General features: G+C 42.9%; 1 protein-coding gene across 1 annotated transcript in view; it reads left to right on the top strand.

Annotated features, from left to right (window-relative positions):
- Positions 1-4,491: 4,491 nt before the first annotated feature.
- LOC112125929 (dystrophin-like) overlaps positions 4,492-12,836 on the top strand; it is a 1,989,526-nt gene continuing 1,981,181 nt past the window's right edge. Inside the window, exon 1 of the mRNA XM_026648920.1 lies at positions 4,492-4,727. Within this exon, the coding sequence (XP_026504705.1) occupies positions 4,646-4,727 (82 nt within the window). The 5' untranslated portion in view covers positions 4,492-4,645. The remainder of the gene's footprint in view (positions 4,728-12,836) is intronic.

Below are 12,836 nucleotides of genomic sequence, written 5' to 3'. Positions count from 1 at the left end.
GAGAGAGAAGGGGGCGGCCAGGGCTACAGCAGGGGCGCTGCCACGCGGCCCCTCCCGCTGCGCCGCCGCCTGCCGCGAGGGCTCCGCTTCGGTCGGCGGGGAGGGAAGGAAGAGGACTGCCCTGCAGGGCGCTCTGGTTCTCCGCGCCACCGCACCCTACAGGGCGGCTGGAGCGGAACAAGAACAACAACAAAAAAAAGCGGCCGTGCCGCCCTAGGATTGGGCAGAATGCCGCCTCCAACAATCTGCCTCCCCAAGCACCAGCTTGCTCAGGTGGTGCCTGGAGCTTGCCCTGGGACCTGAGTTACTACAGAGAATTCTTTCCTGGGTGTCTGGTTGGTGAGTCTTGCCCACATGCTCAGGGTTTAGCTGATCACCATATTTGGGGTCGGGAAGGAATTTTCCTCCAGGGCAGATTGGCAGAGGCCCTGGGGGTTTTTCGCCTTTCTCTGCAGCATGGAACCTGGGTCACTTGCTGGAGGATTCTCTGCACCTTGAGGTCTTTAAACCATGATTTGAGGACTTCAGTGGCTCAGACATAGGTGAGGGGTTTGTTGCGGGAGTGGGTGGGTGAGATTCTGCGGCCTGTGTTGTGCAGGAGGTCAGACTAGACGATCATATTGGTCCCTTCTGACCTTAAAGTCTGTGACTCTATGAGTGGGTAAGGACAGCCTGGTACCCATGCATGAAGGGGTGAAGCCTTGTAACTGAGGGGAAGGACTTGTGAATCCAGAATAGAAAGGGGAGAAGGTTGCTTTAGCCTGAGGGCTGTGCAGATCTACTACAGCTAGTCAGATTTTTTTTTTCTCCTGTAGAAAATTTGAGAAAAAATGTTAAAATTTGCTGCTGAGATTTTTGACTTCTTTATGAAAACTTAAAATATTTTGGTCAAAAATTAAAATACTTTGATTTGGAAATCTTGCTGAAGTGCCTTCAGTTCCCTTTCTCCTCTCTTGGTTGGGCTCTGTAATCAGATTATCTCCCAGACTGTGCTATCGGTAATGTGTGCAACCCTTTTGTCCCTACTTTGTCCTACATGCACAGGTCTAACTGAGTATACTTTTGTATGTAGGATCTTTATGCTTTGTGATAATGGATTAAAAGGAGAAAACATAGCTTGACTTTTATTTACTGGGTTATATTTGCAGAGTTGGGAGTTAAACAAAAAATCTTTCTAATTTGAAGTGGAACAAAACATGACAGGCATTTATTGAGACAAAACAAGAAAAACTCCTAGAGACAATTTTAGTCAGTGTTTAGAGTGGAATCAGACTTTGAAGTCCATTTAATTACTCTAAGTGAGGAGTGTATATGTTTTTCCATCTACAGATACATATTTCTAACTTGCTGAGAGTTCCAGACTCATGACAAAACTGTACATACATTTACAGTGAAACAAATAAATGCATAAATGGACAGTAGCTCTGAGTTTATAAGAAAAGGGGGAGCCAGTACCTGCATTGTACATAGTGTTGTGGCAACACAAGACATTTTCACCTGGCTTTCAAGGGAGAACCTGTTCCAGATGGTTTTGTGGTATGAAATATTTGCTTTGCCCAGCTCGGGTGTGGGGAAAAAAAATCCTGGTTGTATAAGATCTCATCCTGAGAGGTATTAAAACCCCTCAGGATTGTGCCCTTAGCAAGTACATGTCAAGTGGTCTGGGAATAGGTGTGAGTGCCCAAGTCACTGGCCTATAGCATCTCTCTCTCTCTCTCTCTCTGGAATAATGCATATTCAATTATTGATACGTAGTGGAACAGCTCCCACAGGAGAGATTGAGACCCACCCACAAAAGAATATCCGGACATCCAGTGGTTAGGTCAGTCACCTGAGAGGTGAGCAACCTAACTTCAAATCCCTTCTGCACATCAGGGAGAGGGGGACAGTACTGGGTTTACCATGGCACCAGTGGCGCCATGGCACCGGGCCCAGAGTCAGAAGGAGCCTCAGCCAGCGGAGCTGGCCAGGAAAGCTGCCCCCGCCCCTGCTTCGCCCCCCGCCTGCCTCTTCCCACCCCTGCTCTGCCCCAGCCCTGCCCCCACTCCACCCCTTCCTCTGAGCAACATCCCAGGGACTGCAGCAGGGGTCAGGCGCACCCTGCACTCACTGGGCAGCGGGAAGTGGAGCAACCCGGACCCAGCCCAATCCGCTGGTGAGTACTGGGGGGTGGTTCCCCTCTGCCCCCAGTCCCAAGGCTGGGAGCCAGGGGAGCAGAGCGGGGTGGGCTGGGGCCAGGTTGCTCCCCTTCCCACCGCCCTGTGAGTGCAGGGTCGGGCCCGCCATGCAATCACCAGGTGGCAGGAAGTGGAGCGACCTGGCCCCAGCCCGCTCTGCTAGCTCGTGCTGGGGGGCAGTTTCCCCCCTTCCCCCAAGCCTGGGGAGTAGATGGAGCGGTGGGGAAGAGGCATGAGATGGGGAAGAGAAGGGGATAGGGGAATCAGGGGCAGGGGGAAGGAAGGGGGTGGGATGGGGAGGAGATGGAGTGTTGGGGAAGAGGCATGGGATGGGGAAGAGAAGGGGATAGGGGAAGCAGGGGCCCAGCATGCGGATCCCCTTGGCAGCAGCTGGGGCTCCCCTGTTAAGCAGCCCCATCAAACCCTCACCCTGACAAGCCCCACCTCCCCTGCAGCTGTACCACTCCAATGAGCCCCCCCAGACACCCTCCCCACTGAGCCCCAACCACCGACACCTGGACCCCCACCCAAATGAACCCCACCTGCCCTGCACCCAGACCCCCGCCCTGCTGAGCTCCAATCACTTTCACTTGGTCCCCACTACAGACTCCCATTGCCCCTGTACCTGGAACCTCCCTGTGCATCCAGATCCCCCACTGAGCTGCCTGCACCCAGACTGCCCCCACAGACCCCTCTTACCCCCCCACAGACCCCTCTTACCCCCATCTGGATACCCCCACACTAAGTCCCTCTGCACTTGGATCCTGCTGCCAGGCTGAGCCTCCCTGCCCACATCTGGTGTGCCTGGCGCAAAAGGGGCAGGGCCCCAGGGTGTTTTTATGACCCTTGTGCTGTGTCAGGGTCAGGTTCAGCCTCACTGCCAAGTCCGTATCCCAGGGGGAGGGGGGAGGCTGCAGGGTGATCTCCCACCTCCATGCAGCCAGTGGCCTGTGCTCCTCACTGCCGTGGTGGAGCTTCCACATTTATTTATTGTAAAAAAAAAAAAATTGCAGAATTTTAAAATATGCACAGAATTTGATGCAGAATTCCCTCAGGAATATGGGGCGCTGTGCAGCTGTGATGGTGGGACTGTGAAGGGGGTGCTGGACACTAGGGGATCTGTGGGTGGGGGAGCTGGGCAGGGGGTATGGTGTGCAGAGTGCTGTGTGCAGTTGTGGTGGGAGGTCAGCGGGAGGGGTCTCTGGGCAGGGGTGCTGGGCATAGCAGGTCCGGGGGCATTGGGCATAGGAATCTGTGGGGAAGGTCTCTGGGTGAGGGGGGGTGCTGGGCATAGGGATCTGTGGGGGGGAAGTCTCTGGGTGAGGGGGCGCTGGCATAAGGGCAGGGCACTGGGCAGGGGGCAGTGTGGAAGGGGAACACTGGCAGCGCAGGGCTGGGCGGGCCAGTGTGCGTCTAGCAGTTGTGGGTTTGTAAACAGTGCCCTTGTGCTGGTCTGAGTGGGGCCACTCCTGCTACACTGCTCCCCATTGTCCCCAACTGGCCCCTCGCTCTGCAGATGGCCCCCCATCACATGCCCTATTTCCGCAATGGGGGCCCACAAATATATTTGGTGCTGGGTCCACAACAAATTAACCCAGCACTGGAGGGGGAAGACTTGAATCTGGGTTTCACACATTCCAGGGGTGTGTCCTAGCCACGGGGCTAAGGCTTGTAAGGAGGCTGCGCTCTCTCCCACTGCTGCATTTTTGCTCCCAAACAAAAGAATAAAAACCCTGGTACATCCTGGGACCCCTAGCCAAGTTCGCCTGTGAAGGGTGATCTCGAGAAGAGAGATGCCAGCTAGATGTATCTAGCTTGTGTAGATTAAGGCAGTATAATAATTTCCCCTGCCTTCACTGATCATAGCCTCAGGTATAGAGCCAGGCTGTTTGCATGAGGAGTTTGTTCTGATGGAGCTAAGCTGGGTTACTGGGGGGGTGGAGGGGGGCGTGCTTTTTTAATCCCTCTCTGCATTAAAGTGAACGCTTTTAAGTGGGGGCTGCTAAATCATTCATGCTCCTGTTTGCTTCTTTTAGCAATTTGCTCTCTAATTGCTGCTGTTTGCATTGATCGCGCGCGGGGCGGAAAGGGAGTCTCTGGAGTCTCCCAAGTTGGCTGCTGATTTATCGAGTATCATACCTCCTCCTCTTTCACCTTGCTGGAGCCGCTGGCTCTATTTTAAGGCAGACGCGCATGGCTCAGCACCTGTTCTCTGCTGTCCGGGGAGCAGAGTTTGACAGCTCTCCTCCAGGGTGATCTTTGCCTTGGTTTAGTGTCTGTTTGTTCCCCTTTCCTTTACTCCTCGCTGTGGCTGGGGGAGCCAGGCTGACTCCCTGCCCCGCTTCCAGAACCACACACACACACAAACCCTCCTTTTAAACTTTGTGTTTCTTCTGGATTAAAAGGAGGCTCCGAGTGCGGAGCCAGATCTGAGAGAGACTCTGTGTGTGGCGGAGGGTTTGTTTGCTATGGCTGAAGCAGGACGTCCTGAGAACCCCAGCGAAGAGTCTGCAGCGGACGAATTCAGTGATATCATCAGGAGCAGATCTGGTAGGAACCACTTGTTTATTTACTGATGGGGCGTGTGAGTGTGTTAAATACAAAGCGCTTGAGCGTGGGCCATTGTCTTGTTTTCTTCCATGGAGGTCAAGAATGTCACTGAAGTTGGTGATGTGTTTGGAAAAGTTTCTCCGTTGCAGGAAGGAGGTCTGGATAAAACAAAACGCTGAACGTATGTGTACACAGCTACATAGAGTACCCCGTGGAAATGCTAAGTTCACACGCAAGGCAAAGTGATCACAATTACCCCACCTGTGAAAATAGTTGTATTGTATTTAAATGAAATGGGCACTTCTTTAATTTGACCAGACACACTTATTACCCTGTCAAGAACTGAATGTTAATATATGTTGAACAGTTTGTACTTTCAGAAAGATGCTATGCTGACAAGATAGAAAAGGCAGGCAAAGACAAGGCTGATTATTGTATTCACTTACTGCAATATTAATGCAGTTAGTGGAGAGTGGCATTTAAAATTTAAAGTTATAGAAATAATTTAAAAAAACCTTTAGGTTGGTTAATGAAGTGTAGAGGGACTTATCCACAAACTTAGAAAAACTGTGCATTTGGAATAAGTGGTTTGAGTGAAGTTCTTAGTAAGTACTTATCCTTCTTATAGAATATAAAAGATCTTGGACTCAGGCAATCACACAAAGTTGTGGTTCCATTTGTGTAATAGGGCAGACTATTAAAGCTGTAAATGGAAGCAGCTGTAATGCTTCCCCATATGTTAAAGTTTCAGGTGCCTGGACTTCCTCTGTTTAGTCTTGGAAAGGAACCAAATCTTGGATAATGAAGGTATTTATAGACCATTCAGAATTTACACATTTACAATGTAAATAGACAGAGAAATACAGGAGTACTTAATTATTTTATCTTGGAAAAGTATAAACTAGTCTGGCAAAGTAAAAAGGCGAGAAGATAATGATCCCTAAGAGAGTGAGACTTTTTTTTCCAGTCTTATTTGTAGTACAGCTACCTCAGTAAAAAATCTGCTTCCAGGTGATTTTTGGGAAGCTTCTGGCCTATTGATAAATAATTTAAGTGACAAAGTTCTGGGTTGGTAGAATGTAGAATAAACTCCTTTCCCCGCACCCCTAGGCTATGGGTGCATGGTTTTCATTATCCCAGTGTAGAGAGACTCTTGCAATAGTGTAAGTTCAATTCTTCTTTGAAATTGTAGTAATACAAAATATTTGCTTGGAATCTATGCTCTTTAAAGTGTGTTTCTTAAAACTGCATCCATTGTACAGTGTTCTCCTTAAACTTACAGATGAAAGGGTCTACTTTGTACTTTGACTTTACTGTGCAATATTCCAGAAATTAGAAGCCATTGAGAAGAAGTACTGCATTTAGGTGGACGTTGCTACAGAGATCCTTCCACACCCAATTTTTTCCAGAACTACTTGTGGCTTTGATAACAAAGTTTCTTTATTGAGAAGTTGCATCATTGCAGAATGGAAAAGCTGGAAAGAAAAATTATCCAGCAAACTCCTTCCACACTGATTTCTAGTCAAGTTAGTGGTACTGCAACCTACAGCTGCAACAGTGAATCAACCCAATTCTAAACTTAGACAACTTATATTTTTAGTAGATGTAGAATGGAAGGTAATTACCACAAAAAACCTCCTTAACTTTAAAAGGATAAGCTATTAGCATGTTTTTATGCATGGGAGTGGATATTAATTGGAAACAAAAAGCTTGAAAACTTACATAAAATATTTTTTCTGGGTGTGGGAGGTTGTGATTCTCCAGAGATTGCTTTAGGAAAATTACTGTTACTAACTTCAGTTGATCACTTAACAACATAACTTATTGCTTAGTAAGTACTGGAGGTTATTTTTTTATTATTATTTCTTTCTACATTGTTTCCTCTGTATAGTTAATTATAACTTGAGTAACACAAAATGGCAAGATGTATTCATATATACACTTCCTTGTTGTCTCTTCCCCTCTATTTTCCTTGAAAGCCTGTCTCCAGACCAATTTAGGTGACAACAGAAATGTTAAGTATGTTGTACTATAATCTGAGCAAAAAAACCTCAAAATGGATAGATAGGGTTTAAAATAGATCTTTCCACTTTGCTCTTGTCTGAGTGTAATCAAAATAATTTGGATGTTTACAGAAGTCATGGAATTCAGAAAGCAGGTTTTTAGATTATAAATTGTATTGTATCTTAACAATTCTACCATTGTTTGAGGGTTTAGACAGTTTGTGGACCACACTGTTTTAAATAGTAATTAGGAGGAATTTGAACTTTATCATTCTGTAGATTTTTTTCATAGCTTTCATCACAGATGGAATTTTCAAAGGGACCTAATGGAAGCTGGCAGTCTAACTCCTTTGACTTTCAAAGAGAATTGAGCATCTCACTCTCATAAGAAAATCTGATCACATATGTAAACAACAAGCAAAAAAACCCACCCCAACATTGGAAGCTTAAAATTATGTTCAGAGCTTGGTGCTGGTTTTTTGTCCACAACTACTGAGGGGTTTTTTGGTCTCTTTTGCCAAAAAACACAGATTCAGATTGACTGACTGAAACATTGCTTGAATTTGTGTCAAATTCACCAACTTCTTTAAGTTAAAAACATAACCACGGATTTTTGTTTTGGAACAGCTTTCATACCAAATTTTACTTGGTTTATTTTAAAAAAATTAAAATGTAAACAAGACATTTCATTTGACCGAAAGGAATTTTTAAATTTATTTCTTAGTTTACTGAAAAACTCTCATTTTGGGTTGGCCCAAAACAACTTTCTTTTTCATTTGGCTAGTGAACTGAAAAATCTGTTGTTCACACAGCATCTACCAGAGGTAAATATTTTTAAATCAGCGGGCCCATGTAACTTGCACCCAAGAGTCCTCATAGAGTTGACTCAGAGACATCTAGCTCACCAATATTACTGTTTAATAAATATTGCAACAACAGGAAAATTCCAGAAGACTGGAAGAGTGCTAATGTTGTGCCAGTATTCAAAAGGGCATGCAGGATGATAAATAGTGGTGAGTTAGCCTGACATCATTCCTGGCATAATATTGGAGAAGCTGGTATGGGATTCAAGTGATAAAGAATTGGCATTAATTATATATATTTTAATCAACATGGTATTATAGAAGATCAGTCTTATGAAATTAGGTCTTTTTGACTCTTTGAGATAACTGTGTAAATATAATATACATAGACTTTGATGAGGCAAATATTTGACTTTGTACATTCCGATTAAAAATGTAGCATTGTACAATATCAATAAAGCGCATCATAGATGGATTAAGAACTGGCTAACTATCAGATCTCAAAAAGTAGTGATCAGTGGGGAATCAGCAATGAATGGGGGTGTTCCTATTGGTAGTAGGCCTGATGCTATTCAACATTTTCATCAATGATCTGGAAGTAAATATAAATCACTGCTGCTTAAAATATGTGGATGACCTAAAAATTGGCAGAATGGTAAATACTGAGGAGGACAGAAAGTCTTAAGGAATATTCTTGACTGCTTGGATAAGTTGGGCCCATTTGAACAAAATGTGTTTTGATACAAGCACATGCAAAGTTATATATCTAGGAACAAGAAATGCAGGCATACCTGTAGAATGAGGGACAGTATCCTGGAAAGCTGTGACTCTGAAAATAATTTAGGAATCATTGTGAACAAGCAACTCAACATGAGCTTTGAGTGTAGTTCTGTGGCAAAAGGGGCTAATGTGATTCTTGCATGTATGAACAGATGAGTAGCAGGTAGGAGTAGTGAGGTGATTTTACCTCTGCATATGGTATTGGGGAGATTGTTACTGGAATACTACATCCAATTCTGGTGACCACATTTTAAAAGGCATATTGAAAAATTGAAGAGGTTGCAAAAAAGAATCTTAAAAAATGATGCAAGGACTGGAGAAAATACCTTACAGTGAGAGCTCAGTCTACTTAGCTTATCAAAAAAAGAAGATTGAGGTCACTTGGTTATATTGTGCAAGTCCCTTAACAGGTGAAATTACTGGGCACTAAAGGGCTCTTTAATCTAGTGGAGACCGACATAACAAGAAACAGTGGCTGGAAACGGAAGCCAGGCAAATTCAAATGAGAAAATACTTTGTTTTTTAAACCATTTGTGATTATCTATGGGACAAACTGCTGAGGGAAGTGGTGGATTCTCCATCTCTTGATGTCATCAGATCAAGACTGGATGCCTTTCTGGAAGATATGTTTTAGCCAAACATAAGTTTTGGGGCTCAATACATGGGTAACTATATGAAACGTAATGCCCTGTGATATACAGGAGGTCACACTAGATGATCTAACGTTCTCTTCTGGTCTTAAACTCCATGAATCTATGTGGAGTTTTGGCTCATCTCTTCTTCTTAGCATGGGTCTATTTTTCTATAGAGCTCCCTGGTTTAACCCTTGTGCACTATATGGGTTTCAAAAGTCATCCCCCAGCCTTACCTGATTGAAGTTACACAGGAAGTTTACTTCTTATCCTATCTGCACAGTCCATCCGTGCATTGCTATAGACACTCTTTTCCTCCCAACCTTCAAATTAATAGAACTTTTATAATCCTTTGTCAATTCATAGATAGGCTAGATTTCCATTAATCAATCAAAACTATAAACCTGATACATCTGGACCTCAAGTTCAACTGATTGGTAGATTTGTTGAGCCAGACAGCTATGAAGTTAGTCCTTCTAATTTGCAAGTTTCACCATAAGGATGTCTGTTGTTCAAACAGCATTAATAAGGACTAGTTGTTAGCACTTAATGAAAATTTGGAATATGGTTGGTAATGTCTGAAAGAACTTTATGCAAACCCATTTGATTAGGATTGCCTTGTTATGCATAGCTATGTTTTGAATTTAAGTGTACCTGATGTCACATTTGTTGAATACATGAAGAACAGTCTCCTGTATGTGGAAATTGTTCTGCTTAACAAAACCAGCCTTTGTGCTTTAATATCTCTGAAACCAGATGTGGTTTTCATAGGACTGGGATTTCTTTACTAGGCATATGACATACAAGGTATCGTCATGGTTTCTAGCACATATTTAGGTGCATTGCTAGAATGGTTCATTTAGAGAAATCATTTTAAAAAGTGGTAAACATAATTAAAGTGGTAAACAACTTCTGTGCTGTAAAAGAAGCTGCACTCCATTGCTGTTGTCCAAATTTTCATTAAAGTTATTGAAATAATTCTATTATTTCTGTAGCAGAGTAAGTAATTGCAGTCATTATTAGCAGCAGCAGCAAAAAGAACTAAATCCTAGGCTACGCCATATTTGAATGTAGGCTATAGAAAGAAGGGGGAGTCTCTAAAGATTGATTTGTTCGTAACATCTATCAATAAACTATGCAGTTCCATTGGCTTGGTGAAAGTGCGTTAGCCACTATTGCACCGTTGAGGCTTGACTTGAAAGGGAGGTATGGTTTGCCTTTGTGCTGGGAGCGAGGGTTCTGTCCCACCCAAATCTGCTTAGGTATTCACTGTGCAGTGTCACTTCACTTGAGCTTTCATGGAGGAATGAGAGTTCTGCTCTTAAGGAAAGAGCAATTACTGGACAGGAATTAACACTGAGTAGTGTTAGAGAAGTAAATATTCTGGAAGAAAATTCAGAAGCAAATTAAAATAATACTTAGTTTCCCAGTTCCATCTTAAAATATATTTAGCCTTCTTAGGCATTAACAATGAATCTCTGAGCGTGCCAAATTCTTATTGAGGGAGAAACTGTAAACCCACCAGTTATTCAGGGCAGTAGCAAAGAGCAGCCCTCCAATCACCGTCTGCCTGAAGCATTCAGAGTGGTCAGGCACATTAAGAAAACAGGTGCCAGATGAATGTGTATGCCAACAGTGTAAATACTAACAAAGTCAACAAATGTGACTCCATGTAATGAAATGTGTCCCTGATTTGGCATGGGAGGTCTTGCAGATTAGGTGTATCTTTCTGCATTCTGTATGCTAGTCTTAATACTGTACCGTTGGCTGGTCTCCTGAAACTGTCATACCACCTTCTGCCTGGGCACAATTCCATTGTAATAAAAGCCATGACTGCAGGCATGCAAGAAGACCAGTACAGAATGTTCATCATGCTAGAGTACGTGAACCAGATGGCTGTCGAAGAATGTTAAAATGGCATTCTATGCAGAGCTGCTGTGTGTGAGGTTAAGGTGATATCTAATCTATTTGAGGTTTTACAGTGTGCTCATTTGGAATTGCTACTCTTGCTGAAAGTTGGATCATATTCAAAAATAAAAGACCTAACTTTCATGACTGCTAAAGGTGGTGAGGTTTTGGCTCTGATGAATCAGGATTAGGGTTTTGCAGGTAAAGAAGTAATATAAATGAAATCTCTATTTCTAAACGCTCTTTGTGTGGGAACAAGTATAGATCTTGTCCAAAGTGGTTTAGTGACACCACCAAGCTACAGAACCTGACAGAAATATGGAGGCCAGAGCAATGGGCCTCACTTATACTTTTTTTGATGAATGCATTCAGAATTCACAATAATTAGCCAACTGAGTTGAACAGAAGGAAAATATTTAACAAAACAGCTAAACTGCACTGACCACGTTCCCTGTCTACACCCCTTCAAACATCCAGCCACAGGAGACCTGTGACACATGAAGTATATAGCTGTTAGTAATGACCAGGAAAGGTCACAGCAGTTACATCCGGGTGTTCCTGTCCATCTATTTTCTCGCATATATGCCGGAGAGATGGCCCCTGTGGTCTAAAAGCCAGAACAAATTTGTGATTGTTACATGTATTTTTTTGGACACAGTTGAGTTGCTAGAATTTTCAGTACTGCTTAAAATCAGAGTGTAAAGATTTTATTAACATACCGTAGGTGTACAGTAAGTACACCGTATTAGAACTTCATCAGTGATATCCAGACCACATTGACTTCAAGAGGAAACATGTACAAAGAGAGGTTGTATCCCTGTATAGTACAATCTTTTAACCTTTGCTCTGCAAGACAGAGAACCGTAACTGGGAAATTTTACATTTAGGCTAGTATAGCAGACTTTTTGATTTGTTCAGTGTATGTATTGTGCATTGAAAGCATATGCCCTGACTTTTTCAGAAGTACCGAGCTCTCATGGCTCCTGTTAGTATCCTGCCCAAATAATCTATATAATTTGAGAGAGGGAGTTATTTAAAAAAAAAAAAAAAAGTTCATGTTGCCTTCAAAGTGCTGTTGGAAGACCTGAGAATGAAATTTTAACTTGTACAATGTCCTGTAACAGAAATTTAGTCCATTTCTTTTCAGGAAAGGGCAGATCAGCTAAACATTAGTTTGGTTGAGATATTACATTTAATATCATGAGTGAGTTGCATGATGTTAGACAGTTCATGGGAACATTGCCTTGACAACAATATTTTTGTGCTTTAAAAGATTCTGGTGTTTCAAACATAAATCAAAAGAAATGCTATCGCAGCATTTCTTCAATTAGATCTAAAGAAAATATAACATCTGTAAACAATCAGCGTCTTACATAATGTTTAGTTAGCAGCATATATATTTCATTCTTGTAATAGTGTTAGGGTATACCGCAGCCTGGCTAGTATTGTGAATAAGTTCCCAAATTTTGTAACTGATGAGCAAATTTTTTAGACATTAAAGGTAATATACTCACTTTGAAGAAATTACTCTCTAGGAATTTGTGTTAAATTGTATTGTTAATTTTCTCCCTTTTTTATTTCTTACACTAAAGGTAGATTGCTTATTGAAGCTTACCTGTTGAATGGACTGTGACTCAGTCACCTGTCAGGAAAGCAAACTGGCAATAAATACTAACAGTTGTTAAGCCAGCACCTCCTGTGGTGAGAGGCTGTTTTTTTTTTTTTTTTTTTTTTTTTTAAACAGTATTAATAGCTTGGGCCATACTGTCACATCAAATACAGGAAGGGAATCAACAAGGCTACATATGTATGGTAGTAATACAAACTAGCCTTTTTATATAGGTGCTTATTCTCACTACCACCTTTATTTTATTAAAGAAGGAGTACTTGTGGCACCTTAGAGACTAACAAATTTATTAGAGCATAAGCTTTCGTGGGCTACAACCCACTTCTTCGGATGCATATAGAGTGAAACATTGAGGA

This window comes from Terrapene carolina, unplaced genomic scaffold, assembly GCF_002925995.2.
Source record: "Terrapene carolina triunguis isolate 2854851 unplaced genomic scaffold, T_m_triunguis-2.0 Scaffold22, whole genome shotgun sequence".
Taxonomy (NCBI): Eukaryota; Metazoa; Chordata; order Testudines; family Emydidae; genus Terrapene; species Terrapene triunguis.
The sequence above is the reverse complement of the archived record's forward strand: the minus strand, read 5'-3'. Positions and strand labels throughout refer to the sequence as shown.